Raw genomic sequence first — 18,603 nt, 5'->3', positions numbered from 1 at the left:
GGCTTATCGACGGAGGCCCAGCAGTTGATACAGGATCTTCCTTTCAATGGCCAGGCACTGTTTGCTGAGCAGACAGACAATAAATTACACGGGTTAAAGGACTCCTGTACTATATTGAAAAGCCTGGGGCTCTATGTCCCACATCTGGCCCATAAGCAGTTCAAGCCACAGGGTCAAGGGAGCCAACCCAGGGAGGAAACAGCTCATAAGAAGAGCAGAGGCTACAAATGTCACCAGAGCCACCGCCCTCTGCCCTCTACCCAGTCAGGTGCCATCCACAACAGACAGGGTGGCAAACAGGCATTTTGAGGGTGCCCCTGAGGGTGACCTACCAGACTGTACCCCAGATCCATCCTCCCTATGTTTATCCAACCGCCTTTCTTTTTTTCTCCCTGCATGGAGCGTGATAACTTCAGACTGCTCGGTCCTCAAAACAGTGGCCCTGGGCTATACCCTCCTGTTTCTTTCTGTCCCCTCTCCAACCTCCCCTTCCCTGTCCCTCTTCAGGGACCCTTCTCACAAAAGTCTCCTTGCGCAGGAGGTGAAGGGCCTGCTACAGCTGGGAGCAGTGGAAGGTTCCTCATGAATACAGGAACAAGAGGTTCTATTCCCGGTACTTTCTAATCCCAAAGGCCAAGGGCAGTCTAAGACCCATACTGAACCTGCGAGATCTCAACAGATACCTAAAGACGTTGAAGTTACACATGGTCTTCCTGGCCTCCATCATCCCCTCCCTGTATCCGGGAGACTGGTATGCCACCCTTGACTTGAAGGATGCATATAGTTTTTTTTATAGCTTATAACTTTCATATAGTGATTTTCCAAGGACACAGACACTTCCTATGCTTCACGGTGGGATTGGACCACTACCCTTTCGGCCTACTGACACCTGACCGAGGGTGTTTACCAAGTGCATATCAGTGGTAGCAGCTTACCTCAGGAGTTGGGGTATTCAAATATACCCATATCTCGACGACTGGCTAGTCAAAGGTCGCTCCAGGTGCCAAGTCCAAAGGGACGTTGTAGTGCTACAGGTCACATGCTGGTCCCTGGGCCTACTGGTGAACGACAAAAAGTCAACGTTAGTTCCAGTAAAAAGAACAGGAGTACTTGTGGCACCTTAGAGACTAACAAATTTATTTAAGCATGAGCTTTCGTGGGCTACAGCCCACTTCATCGGATGCATAGAATGGAACATATAACAGGAAGACACACATACACAAACACACACACACACACACACACACACCATGAAAAGGTGGAAGTTGCCAAATCAGCTCTAAGATGCTAATTAATTAAGATGAGCTATTATCAGCAGGAGAAAAAAAATCTTTTGTAGTGATAATCAAGATAGCCCATTTCAGACCCTTGACAAGTGTGAGGATACTTAACATGGGGAAATAGATTCAATGTGTGTAATGACTCAGACACTCCCAGTCTATTCAAGCCTAAGGTAATGGTATCTAGTGAACAGATACAGATATCTTTGTGGATACAGACTAACATGGCTGCTACTCTTGAAACCTGTTAGTTCCAGTGCAAAGGATAGAGTTCATCGGAGCGGTGCTCAACTCCACCTGCGCCAGAGCATTTCTGCCGCAGGAGAGGCTCCAGGCAATGATGGACCTCATCATGGGGTCTCTGCATTCCCTCTGACCATGGCCCGGGTTTGTCTGTATTTGCTCGGCCACATGGAAACATGTACATATGTCGTCTGTCATGCAAGGCTCAGAATGCAACCATTGCAGCAGTGGCTGGCGACAGTCTATTCCCAGTCCAGAGATCACCTCCGCAGGTCCTTTTTCTCTCACCACGAGTGGTCACTCCATCCGGAGTTAGTCCGATCGCTCTTCCAGAGGGGGGGAGTTCCCTGAATGGACTTGTTTGCCACCAGACAGAACAGGAAATGTCATCAGTTCTGTTTCCTGCAGGGTGTGGGCAGGGGCTCCCTCTCAGACAGCTTTCTCCTTCTGTGGTCAGGGGACCTGATGTACGTGTTCCAGCCGATCCTGCTCATCAGCAGAGTGATGTCAAAGATCGAGAGACAAGGCCCAAGTCATCATGATTTGCCCCAGTGTGGCTGCACCAACATTGGTTTGGCACGCTGACGGACCTGGCAGCATCCGCTCCCTGGCCCCTTCCTGACCGACTGGATCTGATTTCACAAGATCACGGGTGCCTCCTACACCTCAACCCTGCCTTCTTCCATCTCACAGAGTGGATGCTGAGTGATTGAACCTGGAGGAGCTGGCCTGCTCTAATGAGGTCCAGCAAGTCCTCCTGGAAAGCAGGAAGCCTTCCACCAGAGCAACTTACCTGGCCAAGTGGATGAGGTTCTCCCACTGGGTGTCTGAGTGTAGCATCTCTCCATTGTGGTCCTCCTTACAATCTATCTTAGATTACTTGCTTCATCTTAAGAACCAGGGGCTGGCCATCTCTTCCATCAGGGTGCACTTTGCGACCATCTTCACTTTTCACCCACCGATTCAGGGTCAGAGGGTGTTCTCGCATGACATGTTTCTCATCTTCCTGAGAGACCTTGAGAGACTCTTCCTGCCAGTCTGGGCCCCCGGCCCACAGTGGGGCCTTAACTTGGTTCTTTCTAGGCTCACGGGCCCATCCTTTGAGCCTGTGGCCTCCTGCTTTTCCCACCTGTCATAGAAGGCCGCTTTCCTTGTGGTAGTAACATCGGCACGATGAGTGTCGGAGATTAAAGCCCTGACATTGGAACTGCTGTCTACAGTGTTCTACAAGGACAAAGTTCAGCTGTGACCCCATCCAGCTTTTCTGCCAAAAGTGGTGTCTTCCTTTCACGTCAACCAGGACATCTTCCTCCTGGTGTTTTATCCCAAGCCACACACCACTAGTGAGGAAAGGAGGCTACACGCCATGGACGTCAGACATTCCCTGTCATTTTATCTGGAGTATACCAAGCCCTTCTTTAGGTCGACCCAGCTCTTCATCGCAACAGTAGACAGGATGAAGGGCCTTTCAGTGTCCTCACAGAGGATTTCCAACTGGATCACCTCCTGCATCTGGACCTATTACAAGCTAGCACAGGTCCCACTCCTGCCAATTGTGAGGGCCCATATGGCTGGAGCTCAGGTGTCCTCAGCAGCCTTCCTGATGCACATTCCCATCCAGGAAATTTGCAGAATCACGACGTGGTCTTTGGTTCACATGTTCACGATGCATTGTACCATCACTCAGCAGGCCAGAGATGACACTGGGTTCAGCAGAGCTATGTTGCAATCTACACGTTCATGAACTCCTACCCATCTCCGTTGGTACTGCTTGGGAGTCACCTAATATGGAATGGACATTAGCGAACACTTGAAGAAGAAAAGACAGTTACTTGTTCCGTAACTGGTGTTCTTCGAGATGTGTTGTTCATGTTCATTCCATGACCCTCTCTCCTTCCCCGCTGTTGGAGATTCTGGCAAGAAGGAACTGAGGGTGGAGAAGAATCAGCACTGCTTTTGTAAAGGGGAAATTGTGTCTCATCAATCTATCAGAGTTCTTTGAGAGTGTTGACAAGGGTGATCCAGTGGATACAGGATACTTGGACTTTCTGAAAACCTTTGATAAGGTCCCTCAGCAAAGGCTCTTACACCAAGTAAGCAATCATGGGATAAGAGGGAAGGATCTCTCATGGATCAGCATCTGGTTAAAAGATAGGAAGCAAAAGGATAGAAATAAATGTTTAGTTTTCACAGTGGGGAGAGGTAAATAGTGGAGTCTTGGAAGGATCTATACTGGGACCAGTGTTGTTCAACATATTCATACGTGATTTGGAAAAGGGGGTAAACAGTGAGGTGACAAAGTTTGCAAGTGATACAAAATTACTCAAGATAGTTAAGTCCAAAGCAGAGTGGGAAGAATTTTAAAGGGCTCTCATAGAACTGGGTGACTGAGCAACACAGTGGCAGGACATTCAGTGTTGATAAATGTAAAGTAGTGCATGTTGGAAAACATAATCCCAATGATAGATGCATACAAAATGGGTGTTACCACTCTGGAAAGAGATCTTGGAGTCATTGTGGATAGTTCTCTGAAAACGTTTGCCCAGTGTGCAGCAGCAATAAAAAAAAGTTAACAATGTTAGGAACCATCGGGGAAGGGATGGATACATAAAACTGAAAATATCACAATGCCCCTGTATAAATCAATCATACACCCACACTTTGAATACTGTGTGCAGTGTTTCCCCATCACCAAAAAGATTATTAGAATTGGAAGGAGTACAGAGAAAGGAAATAAAAGTGATTTAAGGATATGGAACAGCTTCCATACAAGCAGAGATTTAAAAACCTGGGACTGCTCAGCTTAGGAAAGAGATGACTAAAGGGGTCATAGAACTTCCCAAAAATAATTCCTAGAGCTTCTCTTTTAGAAAAACATCCAGTCTTGATTAAAGAATTGTCAGTGATGAAGAATTCACCATGACTCTTGGTAAATTGTTCAAATGGTTATTTACCCTCACTGTTAAAAAATTATGCCTTGTTTCCAGTTTGATTTTTGTCTAGCTTCAACTTCCAGCCATTGGATTGTGTTACACCTTTCTCTGCTAGAACTAAGAGCCAACTGTTAAATATTTGTTCCCGAGGTAGATACTTCTACACTGTAATCATATCACCCCTTAACTTTTTCTTTGTTAAACTGAATAGATTGAGCTCTTATGCTATTAGTACCCAGATAATTTTAAAGTTATTCATCTTCTATTTTTTTAGATTTACAAATCTACAAAGTGCAATGACATCCGCCAAACAGGTTACTGCCCCCGCGGTCCATTTTGTGCATTTGCACACGTTGAAAGTGAGTATGAGAACGGTTCTTTTGTTTCAGTGTTAATAAAATTCCCACGATCGTGCAGTAGAGAATGTTTGTTTTTATTTCACCTTTAAAAAAAATGTGTTTTATCCCATTCTGTTACCTTGCATCTATGATTTCATCACTACTTTGCATCAAACTCCTCGTGGCAACAGTGGAAGTGGAAAATGCATTACCTGTGAAACGGACTGTACCTATTGTTTATTTGGGCCCTAGCAAACACTTACGTACATATTCTACTTTAAGCACGTAAATAGCCCCATCAATTTCAATGGAACTACTAACATGTTGAAAGGTGTTAGAGTGATAAGGTGAATGAGGTAATATCTTTTATTGGACAAGCTTGTTACCTCACTCTCCTGTCTCTCTAATATCCTGGGATGGGCATGACTATAACAACACATGTTTAAAGGTGAGTATGTGTGTAAATATTTGCAGGACCTGGTGTTTTAGTAATCTGCAGAGAGGTGCCATGGACAAGTGATGCTTCCCTTATGCTCTCCCATTCTCAACACATCCAGGCTGTTGTATCCAGGAAGCAGGAAAGAGGCACATCCTTTTAGAGTTCCTCTAGTTTCTGTTTTCACTTGTATGAAAAAGATGAATACATTGAAGAGGTATGATACTTTAGCAGTCATAAAGTTCCTAGAAATGCTGGAGCCCTACGTTTCAATTGATAAGTAAATTTACTAAGTATTTCCTCTCTGAATAAAACAGCAGAAACCTATTTTTCAGGATCAAGTGCTATTGATGGTAACTGCATACATTTCAGGGAAGGAGGAAACAACTCAGCACAGTGCACCAGAGACAGAAATTGGGACTTTATATTGACTTCAGTAAGAACAGGATCAGCCCAACTGAGATTAGCAGCTGAGCCTAGTGCAGGGTAGGAGCCACTGACCATGGCATCCTCAGTCCTCCCACCCTGCAGTGAATTACTTTTCTGCTGAGTGCCCGAAATGATGCGCCTGTACTGCTGGGGAGGGACGTGTGACCACTCTTGTGGTTCTCTTTGCTTCCTTGTCAGAAAGTCATTTTTCTGCAAGGAAGCAAAGAAATATGCAAGGGACATGAATTCTGTGTGCACACAGTGATGCAGAATTCCCCCAAGAGTAGTGTGTGGAGCATATGTGGTTCAGGCTCTTCATAAAACCTAGATACAAAAGACAGTGAGAAAATAGTAGCAACATAGGGAGGGATATTCAGAACTAGGTCAGGACTTTACTTCCTTTCCTCCCATATAATCAAAATATTTGCAGCTGGGAGCCAGGTTAGGATTTACTGGGAGTAAAAAGAATGGAAACGTTGGATTGACATCAGTTAGCAATAGGAGATTCAAGTGGCCCATCCTTTCTATCTAGATTCTTATGTGTCTCTTACCACTGCGGTTTCTCTATCTGTCTCTGCCAGTAGCAACAGCTCTGAACTCAGTTCTGCAATCCTGACATTCCACCTCTCTCTTGTTCAAGTATGGTCAACAGAAAAGAACCCCTCCATAGATCTAGTGGGAAGAAGAGAGAGAGACTCCATAGCTAGGGACCCTATCTCATAGGAAAGGTGACAGGGAGAATCTTATCCCATGGCTCCTGTTTCTTTGGCCCTTAAGAGCGTGTTTGCATCTCCCCCTACCTTCAGTGAGGCCCTAGTTTCTCAGACCAGGCAATCCCTTTTGGCCCACTGTGCAGGGGAGGCACAATATCTCTTATGCCTACTCCCCTTCCCCATGGCTGTAAGGGAGAGAGACTCCTCTCATCTTCAGAAGCAGCTGACTTTCTCTTCTCTTCTCTTTATTCTTTGTGGAAGCTGGCAAGTCGGGTCCCTTTCACTATGCACTGGAACTGGGCTTCCCCTGGTGTCATTGCTGCTACTCTGCTCCCTTTTAGGTCTCACCTATCAGCCTTCTCCCACTGGTTGGTGCAGCCCACAACCCTTTTAACTGGCACAGTCCCCCAAAGAGTCTCCTCTGTTAACAGAGGAGGATTGAAACCCTGTCCCAAAGGGTGAAGAGCAGTGAGGAATTGCCAGCTGCCTCTGAAAAACTTAGCAGGGGAATGAGCCTCCTAAAAACATTGGAAGGGAAGTTAGTCTGCAGCGTTGGGCTTCTTTAGGACTCTTCAATGCTGTTGGTGCTCTGATTGTCAGTGTGTCAAAAACACCCACTTCCATCTGACTTCCTAGAAGGTTACACCACTTCATGTTGGACCCAAACCTGGCCATAGCAACCCACACGTTCATGACCTCCGAGGCTAATGCTTATTGTCTGTAGGAATGAAGCGACAACTGAAAAAGCTCTGTTTGATTTAAAAAAAAAACACAGCCAATTTGATTAGCAGCAGGTTGTCATGAGTACATTACCCTGATACTCCACTCTACACTGGCTGCCTGGTGAATAGAGCCCCTTTCAAAGGCTGTGTCCTAATATTCAAAGCCCTCTATGGGATTGGCCCAAATTCTCTGAGAGCATCTTTTCCTTAGCTCTACAATGACCTCTCATGGTAGCTATGTCCCACTGGAACAATGAAATCATTTACCAGTTAGGGGAGGCTGATTCATGCAAATGTCAGAACTTTTGCAGGAACTAGACCTAGACTATGGTACTCATTCCTTCAAGGAATTAGAATGACTGGGGCTGCACAGTGTTCCAAATGTAATACTAAACTCATTTCTGTGATTTTTCCTCAATAAGTACATAAAACATGAGCAAAAATGCCAATAAACTAATCACGCTAGTTCTCTTATACGCTAGGAAGGAAGGGAGCGAGAGTGTTTCTATTTTTAAAAACTTGGGAGGCACATCAATCCTACAGTGATGGGGACTGTATGAGTTTGTAAAAGATACGTTCATTTATGGGATTTGGGATTGATGTGCAGCTGTGTGTATGGGGAGTGAAGCTAACTGAACAAGGAGGGCTGGAGCAGTGACCTAGAAGGGAGCGTGAGGGTGTGAGGGACTCGTGGGCAGTATTTTCCCTCTAGACTTAATCGAGATGACAGTGACTGTAACTGCCTCGTAAAGCAATCCAGAATGAGGTCACAGCCCCAAGGGATAGTGGAAATAAATAACATTAGATAAATGCAGCATATTCTGTCTTCACATCCATTTTTTGCATATTCAGTCAGGCAGAGGATGATCAGGGGGGCTACCTGTGTTCCTTCTTCAGAGTCCCGGCACTTAGTCTGGAGTCTGTCTGCACAATGATAGTTATTACTCATCTCATCTGTGTCTCCTGTATTTTTTAATTGTCCCCTACTCCTGTACTTGATATGTAAGACAAAGGAAATATGTTAGATACAGCATTTGGAAACACAGTACAAAGGCAGAATCATGCAGTAATTAAACATAGATCATTAGGTACAAAAATTAAACCACAGGAAACAATCCTCAACTATGCTATCTCCCCTGAAGAGAGGTAATGGCACTGAATTTACATGTCCCACTGTTCCATCTGTTCAGTATCATGGCATGTACTCTTCTGCATGATATCATAACTATTAATTGTCCTTGGCAGAAGGAAGGTTTGTGCAGGACACAGTTTATTATGGCCTTTCAGAAATATAGTTGTGAACAGAGATGAAAAATAAGAAACATTTTGTATAGAAAATCCTTCCAAAATCTGTGGAATTTCTTCAGGGGCTGATCGGATTTTCTAGCCCTGTTTCTTTTTTTAATACCCCATGTTCATGAATCAAGGGGTGAGGAATGTCAGTCAGCCTATTCAACTAAATATCTGTTGCTAATGCATTATTTGTCTAGAAAACCCACACAGACCTAAATCTCCAAATTTTTAATAAATACCATTTTAAAGAGTACTTTTTTTGTATATTCCAAAGGGCAGTAAGTAATGAGCATCTAAATAACCAAATCTGAAATGTTCAATAGAATACTGAAGTTGTCTTCAGAGCACCAGGAAATGATGTGTGGGTCTAATTACTTTGAATTAATTTTTCTGATATAAAAATTGACGATTAAATAGAATGACCTCTTAAATGTCAATATTTTCTCAATATCCCATTAAGATAAGCAGTAGAAATTCCAGATTCTTCGAGTAGTGTCACTGTGGGTGCTCCATTGTAGGTGCTCGTGCGTTCCTGCGCCTTTGATTGGAGATCTTTGGTAGATGTGTCCGTTTGGCCTGGACATGCTTTCTGTGTCTTTCATGCTCTGCCTCACGGCTAATTAATGCTGCACAAGTGAACTACCTTCTCAACTTCCCCAGCTAGAGACGGAGCAATTAGCAGTCCATTCGCTCATACTTTAGATCTTTAGAATTGTTTATCTCTTAGATACTCTTAGTGTTTTCGTCAGTTTTTTCTCTTTAGTGTTATAGGGTTTCCATTACTTTCTTTCCTGTTTTAAAGAAAAATAAATGTTCTTATTTTATCTCTATCCTCCCTTAGGGATTGCCCCCAGTAGAGGGCATTCCCAGCTCCCCTGGGTTTAAGAGGTGCCTCTTCTTCAGGGAGGCTATTCTGGTTACAGACAGACATTCCCATTGCATGTAGTGCCTCGGAGAGGCCCACATTCCATGAAAGTGTACTTTTTGCCAGCAGCTAAAAGCCGGATCCTGAAAAATCCAGGAATTAAAGTTAAAGCTATTGCTTATGGAGGGAGTTCTTCAACCTGTGACTGACCCTGGCCCCGAATCTCCTTGACAGCACGAACCATCACCAGAGCATTTTACTTCCAAAGAGGGTAAGCTGAGAAAGAAGTCTTCGGATCCCCCTCGCAAAATCTCCCAAAAGAGAGCTGTAAGGCCTCATACTGAATGAATCCCAAACCAACCAGATGAGATCCCCAGCATGTTCAGTTACTTTGGCACTGATGACTAAAAGCATGATATGCACAACTCACATGGGTCTTCTGATGCTCACACAGCTACTAAGCTATGGGCTCAGACTCCAAAACAGTGGCACCACCTGTCTGAGACAAGAGTTTACACTGTACCGTGTCTACAAAGACGCCTTCATTGCAGAAACTCTCTGTACCAACAACTTCAAAACAACCCTGCCTGTCTTGAGCAAGATTGCTGGCTTCTTCGGTCCCGACAAGCCCTGACAGTACTGATTACGGCAGCGCAGGAGTTTTGGTTTTCCAAGGACCTCATGGTATCTGAGACCCTAGACCGGGGGTTCGGTACTGAGTGCATCTCAAAGCCTAGAATCACCACTGGCACTGAGGCATTCAGCTTCACTAATATCCAGCAGAGTCTGATAGTGACCAGGAGGATATCCTCTCTCGGCACTTGCCATGGTCCCTCTCTCTACCAACCAGGGCCTTCTCAGCTACACCCTCACTCTGGGTTTCAGCCCCCATGATATGACCAACAGTGGGTTCTGCCACCCATGCCCTTTCTACCATCCCAGTGGCAATACTAGGATCCATGGGCAGCCTACAGTCACCATGCTTCCCAGGCATTTAGTGTCACCCACCGGGAGTCTGAGATGCTCTCCTCCAACCTCTGTCTCCAGAACCTCATAAGGAAACTGAGGAGCAGGAAACCAGGCTAGCAGAAGATGCCACACTGCAAACCAATATCTCCTCCTCTTTCTCAGATGAAGAAGCAATGCCTTCTCCACTGTCCATACCAGATGATTTCAGACTCTTTCAGGACCTTACAAAGATGTTGCGGGAGACACTGCAGGTCCCTCTCGAGGAAGTGAAGGACACCAACCGTAAGTTGTTGGACAAACTGCATATGCCAAACTCCTCAAAGATCACCCTCCCAATTAATGAAGCGCATTTGGATCTGGCCAAAGTCATATGGCAAACACCAGCCTCAGTCACACCAACACGCAAACTGGCCAACAAATATACTATGTCCCTTCCAAGGATACTGAATTCCTTTTTTCACACCCTCCACCTAATTCCATCATTGTGGATGTGGTGAATTCTCATGGCTGCCAACATCACATGAAATCCACCCCCTTATAATAGAGACTGGAAAAGACTTGACTTATTTGGAAGGAAGGCGTACTCCTTGGTGACCTTGCAATTTAGAATTGCAAACTACCAGGCCTTAACGGCACATTATGACCATATCAATTACGCCAAAAGACCACAATGAGAACAGTTTAGGCCGTCATACATGGGGGCAGTTAGTGGTCAGAACAGCACTTCAGACAGCAGTAGATGTCACGGATACAGTGGCCCACTTGGTATCAACAGTGGTAATGATGTCATGGTCTTTGTGGTTACACCTTTCAGGGCTGCCAAAAGAGGTACAGAAGATGGCCGGGGACCTCCCTTTCAAAGGCTCCAAATTATTTGCAGATAAGACTGATGCATCACTCCATGCTCTCAAGGACTCCAGGGCCATACTTCAGTCATTGGGGATCTATACACCAGGTCAAAAAAAGAAATTTTAGTCTTCAGTCCTCCCACAAATCATGTCCGTCTCAGTACCTATCACAGCACTGCTATGAGCCACAGCGAAAGAAGTCAGAATTTCAGAGGTGAAAACCATCAGTCCCTCAACCTCCCAACCTTCCGCCTCGAAACCCCAGTTTTGATGCCTTGGTTGAGGCCCTGAGAGACCACTCCCTACAACATCAGCTGCAACTCACAAACCATTTGCATCCCTTTGGATACCGCCTTTCTCTGTTCCTCCAAAATTGGGTTTTGGAGATGATCTGCAATGGATACTCTATCCATTTCAGCTCCCTCTCTCCTCAGAGACCCTTCTTATGAGAGACTGTTAAAACAAGAAATAGATCACCTGCTATGCCTGGGAGCCACAGAACCTATTCTGGCTCAAGTCAGAGGCAAAAGCATTTATTCCTGATATTTCCTGATTTCCCCCTCTCCCCCCAGCCCCCCCCCCCCAAAAAAAAGAGGGTGGAGACTCATACTGGACCTCAGAGCACTGAACAAAAACATGCGGGCACAAAAATTGAAGATGGTCACAATAGCAGCGATTATTCCATCTCTGGAACAGGAAGATTGGTTCTTGGCCTTGACCTCCAGTCAGAAATGCTTGTGCTCCCTTTCTTCCACTGATGAGAAATGCACTCATGAAAATCATGACAAACAACATAGCGTGCATGTACTACATAAATCATCAAGGGGGTGCCAGATCATCTTTCCTGTGCCTAGAAGTGCTAAAGCTATAGAATTGGCGCATTTGGCACAATGTTTTAATATCTGCTGCCTACCCCCTGGGAGTGCAAAATACAACAGTAGTGTCAGTTGCAAGTTGTCACATGACTGCAAGTGGGAAATGTACCCAACTGTACTCTGCAGCATAGTCTAACAATGGAGGACCCCAACAGTAGACTTATTCTCTACTTACTTGAACAGGAAATGCCCACGCTGTTGCTCCAGAGACGGCCTCGGAAAGCACTCATTAGGGGACACTCTCCTTCTCCTAGCAGAAAAAGGCCTCCTATACACCTTCCCCCATTTCCTCTGCTCCTGAAGATCCTGATAAAAATAAAAAAGAGAAAAAGCAAATGTTATACTGGTTGGTCACATCTGGCTAAGACAGACGTGGTACCCATACCTGTGACAGCTTGCGACATGTCCACCAATCCCTCTTCAACCCACTCCTTATCTCCTCTCACAGAACGAAGGGCAAACTCTCCATCCTGACCTACGGATACTCCATCTTAAGGCTTGGCTCCTTCATGGTTCCAGCACATAGAGAGAGTTGCTGCTCTAAAGAGGTGTAGGAAGTGTTACTACACAGCAGAAAATGGTCTACCTAATGCACTGACCTGCAAAAGTGGACAAGGTTTCAGGTTTGGTATAATTCCAAACAAATCACCCCAGTATTTTCCATACTCCCTATAGTGTTGGACTAAATGCTAGTTCTCAAGAGGACAGGACTATCTCTCAGTATGTTCAAAGTATACCTGGCGGCCATGACAGCTTTCCATCAAGTGATAGAGGGATACTTGGTTTTTGCCCACCCAAAAACTACAGAGAGATTCCTCAAGGGCATGGTGAACCTCTTTCACCAACCCAGACACCCCACTCTAACGTGGGACCTAAATCTAGTTTTAAAGAGCCTAATTAGACACCTCTTTGAACTCGGTCATTTACATACCTGTCAGTGAAGACAGCGTTCTTAGTGACCATTACCTCAGCAAGGAGAATAGGGAAACAGAGGCACTAATGGTACCCCCTAACCCCACCCCCTTCACAGCATTCTTTAAAGACAAGGTCACTCATAGGCCACATTCAAAGTTCATTCCCAAGGTGGCCTTGTCTTTTCATGTAAATCAGCTCATTCACCTCCCCACTTTTTACCCAGAGCCTCAACATGACAACAGGAAGGCTATACTATATACACTAGACATTAGGAGGGCCTTGGCCTTTTATTTGGATATGACAAAGGCCTTTAGGAAATCTCCTAAGTTCTTCCTGTCCATTGTGGAAAGGTCAAAAAACACAAGGATACCAGCCCAGAGACTCTCCAAATGGATCTCAAACTGTTAATTGTTGCTATCATGCTCACAATGTATTACCTCCATCTGGAATCTGTACACATTCCATGAGATTCGCTTTCACCTCTGTTGCTTTCCTCAAGAATGTTCCTATCTCAGAAATCCTGCAGACGGCAGAGACTTGGCTGTCTGCTTATATATTTTCAGAACACTATGCGATCACTGGAGACTCTGCTTCTGATGCTATCTTCGGCTCCACAGTATCATCCATAGGAGACTTGACTCCAAAGCCCCACCCTCCCACTGAGGACACTGCTTGAGAGTCAGCTACAGTGGAGCACTCATAGGGACACTACTCGAAGAAGAAGAGGAAGTTACTCACCTTGTGCAATAACAATGGTTCTTCAAGATTTGTATCCCTATGGGTGCTCCACCTACCCTCCTCCCCTCTACTTTGGAGTTCTCAATAAGGGCTGTATGGTAGAGAAGGTAGTTTGCCCAGGAGGGTGGTTTTCCCATGCAGCGCTAATTAGCCTCAAGGCAGAGCACGAGGGAGGGAGAGCATATGTGCAGGCCAAACAGACACTGTTACCAAAGATGCCCAATCAAAGGTGCAGGGACGCATGCACACCTAGTGTGGAGCACCCATAGGGGGACACATTTCGAAGAGCCATCATTACTGCACAAGGTGAGTAACTTCATCTTCTTTTGATGGGATGCTATAGATCACTCTACAGCCAGGTAGAGTGAAAAAAGACAGTAGTTCAGTGTACAATGTTGTGTTTATCTTTGCAATCCAGAGTCCTAAAAATGTTGTATTTTAAACACTATAGTATCTTAGATTCTTGAAAATACAGCAAAATTTGTAATAAGACTGTATATTCTTAGGATGCAGATCTTTTTTTGTTCCTGTGGATTTTTGTTGGACCAAGTGATGAGGAAAAGCCTTCTGAGTTACAAACATATATTTGGTACTAAGTTTGTTAATGGCCACAAAAACACAAATATTAAATTACACCATTTTCAAATTGACTTTGCTTTGTTTATGTTATGCTTTCAGAAACAAAGTTTTTATTTGTGTAGTTTAAATGTTTCCATATCAGAGGTGGTGGTGGTGTGTTTGGTTTTGGGTATATAATTGTTGTGAATTCACACAGCTAAATACAAAATCTGTGTGTAATTTGTTGGGGATTCCTTCAACAGAGGACACCATGAATGTAGTCATACTGCAAACTGGTTGTCAATCAAAGCCAGGCGCTCATCTGTTTTCAGCAGACAGCATAGGAATTGCAAATGAATGGAGCAGCAGTCTTAACTCCACAAACAGCATTACAGATAACAATGGGCAATCTGGAAATGTAAGTGTAAATACTTCTGAAAAACTTACTACTAATGATCACTGTGCCAATATATATTATTGTTTGTTTTATTTATCAAACATCTCTTTTTACTATATGTATATTACAACAGAAAAGAAGCACCTTACTTAGACATTAAAAATCAATAAAAATTAGCCCTCACATGTGGCAATAAAGGTTTTTAACTGGTGCTGAATATCTAGTGCAATGTCTGGCCTCTACCTGAGTACCCAATTTAATTTTGTATTACCTCTGTTTTTTCTCCCTCTTTCTTTCTTTGTCAATGCAGTCAGGTGACTGTAGGTACTCAGGTACTACAGTGAGAAGTGTCATATAACTACCTAAATCGAATTCCTTTAATCAAGGAACCTCAGCATTTGTTATGTAAACACAGGACACCATAACTTACTTAAGATTGGTTTCTCTTTAGGAAAGATTTCATTAAAGGAAGATCTTGGCTGGCTACAGCTCTCCTTTTTATTGTTTTCTGTTAACAGGAAAATCAGATAAGAATTTGCATATACAACTATGCACTCGACATTTTACTTTAAAGCTGTCTTCAGGCTGTTCCTGGAGCCATAGTATATTTGGTAGTTAAGAGGCTCTCCAGTACCAGAGTAAAGAGTATGATGTAAACTATCCTATTCTGTCAAACTGAGTTGAGGAGAAAAGGAGATGGAATTGATTATAGAGTCTTTATTCTCTATTATTTAGCCATATTTGGAAATGGATCTTGTTGGTAGGCAACAGTTATTTTGAGGTAGTTCTTGTGGTTAGATGTTCAGCTTCATGTGTGTGTTCTCCCTGTATGCTGTCCCAGCTCTGCACAGACAACTGGTGCAGCAGACCTCGAGCGAACCATCCAGTGACTACAAGATCCATTAAGGTATGAAGGCACCCACTAGGTTTATTGTTGACGAAGCAAGGTATTAGTGTTCCACAGACTCTACTGGACCACTAATACATGTATACCCGTAATAGTGGACGCAGCTCAGTCAGTGGCGGGACTTTGCATTTCCCTCTCGGCTGGCCAAAGACACTTCCTCTGAGATACATCTTTATGCACCAGTACAAACAAGTTACGTATTTTCCCTGACGTATGAGGATCCCACTCTCTGACCTATTTGGGTGCCACCCGTTGTCTTGTATCTGTAGGTTCGATCATAACATCTCTATCCATCATGCTGTCATCCTAACCTTATCTTTAGGATGGGTCAGTGTGTTCCTGTTATCTTTGGGGAATGTGCTGGTATTGAGGTGTTCTGGCACCACCCTTCTGGAATGTGCTTGCGTGAGTGCTTGTACCCATCATCTCTCAGGAATATGTGTTTTTGCAATATCAGCCCTGTGCTTGCCAAATTCTGTAAGCAGGGCCTGCTTGTTGCTCACAACCTGATTTTGCTTCATATCAGCAAAGTTTTGACCACTACTTTAGTTCAGGCGTCTGATACAAAGGTTTATGTCTCAGTGCTCTTCCTACTACAATTGAAGATCAGGACCCCTGGTCTAGCCCTTCCTACCTCTTTATTGACTTGATTTTTCTTGTTTCATGAGCAACAAAGACCTTTCTGTAGTTCATGAGTATGTGTGTATTTATTGGTAGAACTTTCACTAACAGGTTTCCAACACTTGTAGCTTTCTGTTTATAAGATTAAAGCAGAAACCAAATATAGGTTACATGTTTTAAAATAAGTTTAAAAGGAAATGGTTAATAAATGTGTTTTAAAACCCTGAGCTCTTTTATTGCTGCAGGTTCTGCAGCTTCATACTGTTGCCCTTTAGGCCAACCATAAAGATATATCTGTGTAGCTGTCTACGCTGTGCCTTAGCTCTCCAGTATGAAATCTGCTGCTACAGCTACCTCCAAAAAAGCTCTTCAGGGGACTGTCAGGGGCATACCTGTTCCACAGTAGGAATCCACTCCTTTTTCTGCAGAGGGACTTGAGTTCTATTGGCTCAATTCAATTTGCTCCCAAGGCTTTCAGCAGTGACCTATAAGAGGCACCTCCTCTCTCAGAAGCTTTTCAATCTGCTCCCACTTCCAGGTGACTGCATAAGAGTACCAGGGAGAGTCTAATGGCTATCTTGTCCACAGAAACTCTCCTGCTGCTGCTCAAGGACCAAGTTTCATCAGTTCTCTCCACCCTCCCATGTGCTTGTACTCAATCATTTGCTGCAGTTAATCTAGTTTAATTATTGGTTGCCACAGTTTCTTACCTTTGTCATTGCCTTAATTACTTAAATGCTGTGGTCTCCTCCATGCTTCCAGGATTCACCTTTTGAGACTTAAATTCCTGCCTTCTCATCTGCTCTTCCCCTGCACCCTGGTCTCTTCTTTTCCTTTTCCCACTTCCTCTTGAGCTCTGTTGCGTTTTTTCTTCTACCTTTTTCTCTTCCACTATCTCAATCTAATCCCAGTCTATTATAATTTAGATATTTATTGGGCAACACCTCCCTCCCTGCTTCTCCCTATCCCAACTACACCTTTTCCTCCTTGCCTCTGGCAATATCTCTCTCAACTGCAGCCTGCTGTCATCCATGTCCTCTTTGTAGTCATCTTGATTAGACACTGATGCTCCCTCTTGCGTGCTCCAACTTTACTGCTGTTCCCTCTTATCATTGCTCCCTTCTTTTCTGCTATCACTAAAATTCTTGTGGTTTTTTTTTTTTTTTTAGAAATGAAACCTCAGTCCTTCCTTCTGCTGCTGCCTTTACACCCCACTGAATTCTCTCTTTCTGTCCCCCAGTGCAACCTTCAGAGCATCCTCTCCTCTCTTATTTTCACCCTGCAAAAAGGCATCAACAACAAAGGCATCCTGCCTTCATATGTTTGTCACTTCAAACTGTTTCCAGAGAGGCAGGATGGCCCAATAATTAGGACACTTACTTGGGAGGCCTGAGTTCATTTCCCTGCTCTGTCCCACACATATTGTGTGGCCTTGGGCGAGTCACTTAGCCTCTCTGTGCCTCAGTTCCACACCTGTAAATGAGGGTAAAAGTACTTCCTACTTGTATAGATGTGTTGTGAGGATAAATGCATTAAAAATCGTGAAGTGGGCATACTATGGTGATGGAGGAGGCCATATAATTACTTTACATAGATTCCTCTCTCACTTACGCACAGTACATTCTTATTCATGCATCTGAGGCTTTGCTCCCCTTTTTGTCCGTTTGGCTATCATCTGTTATTCCATGACCTTATCCTTCCTCCCCATTTCAGTGGGTGACTCTCTTCCTTTCTTTCATTTCATTCCCACCTCTTTTTCTGGGGAGTTTAGCTTCCACATTAATGTCCCCCTCTGATTATTCTAACTCTAACTGATTATTGTAGCCACCTCAAGATCTTCCCTTAAACGCATATTGGGTCCTTTACCTCCATTTTCTGCCTTCAGCTTTGAACCAGCTTATTTTACCCACCTTTGTCACTTCCTTAACTTAATCTTCATCAAGCACTGCGTTCCCCCCAGCCTCTTAATTTCTGCATACCCTCTCTCTAACCACTCTCTTTCATTTTAACTTCATTAATTACTCTCCTCTGGCTGCATCACACAAGTCTTACATAATCTCTAGTCCATGAACAACTCAAATTCCCTTTCAGCTTTCAACCTTATCCTTCATTTCATTATTTTTTGTCATTTCTTTCCTTGGTGCCATCCTCTTCTCTACACTCAACCCTTTTTCTTCACTGTCACATCATTGTGTTGTTCCACCATCCCCATATTTGACTGTCTTGTCACATCCATTTCTTCCCGCTTCTGTGCTGTTAAGGGTATGACTACATGGGGATAAACAACCTGCAGCTGGCCAGGGTCACCTTACTTACGGTACGTCTATACTACCCGCTGGATTGGCGGATAGTGTTTGATGTATCGGAGATCGATTTATTGCATCTCGTCTGGATGCGATAAATCGATCCGCTAATCAACGCCTGTACACCACCTTGGCAGGAGGAGTAAGTGCAGTTGATGGGGGCGCCACGGCAGTCGATTTGCCACCGTGAGGACAACCAAGTAAGTCGAACTAAGATACT

At 44.2% G+C, this 18,603-nt stretch overlaps 1 protein-coding gene across 7 annotated transcripts in view; it reads left to right on the top strand.

Moving 5' to 3' along the window:
- UNKL (unk like zinc finger) overlaps positions 1 to 18,603 on the top strand; it is a 147,270-nt gene that overhangs the window by 42,822 nt on the left and 85,845 nt on the right. For all 7 annotated transcript variants that reach the window (XR_007776295.1, XR_007776294.1, XM_050967631.1 and 4 more), the window contains exons 7-8: positions 4,731 to 4,815; positions 14,419 to 14,573. Coding sequence is in view for 5 of the 7 variants with exons in the window: in XM_050967631.1 (XP_050823588.1) it covers positions 4,731 to 4,815; positions 14,419 to 14,573 (240 nt within the window). In the remaining 2 variants the exon portion in view is untranslated. The remainder of the gene's footprint in view (positions 1 to 4,730; positions 4,816 to 14,418; positions 14,574 to 18,603) is intronic.

The sequence above is a fragment of the Gopherus flavomarginatus genome, chromosome 9 (genome assembly GCF_025201925.1).
Source record: "Gopherus flavomarginatus isolate rGopFla2 chromosome 9, rGopFla2.mat.asm, whole genome shotgun sequence".
Classification (NCBI taxonomy): Eukaryota; Metazoa; Chordata; order Testudines; family Testudinidae; genus Gopherus; species Gopherus flavomarginatus.
Note: the sequence above shows the minus strand (reverse complement) of the source record. Positions and strands in the feature narration are given on the sequence as shown.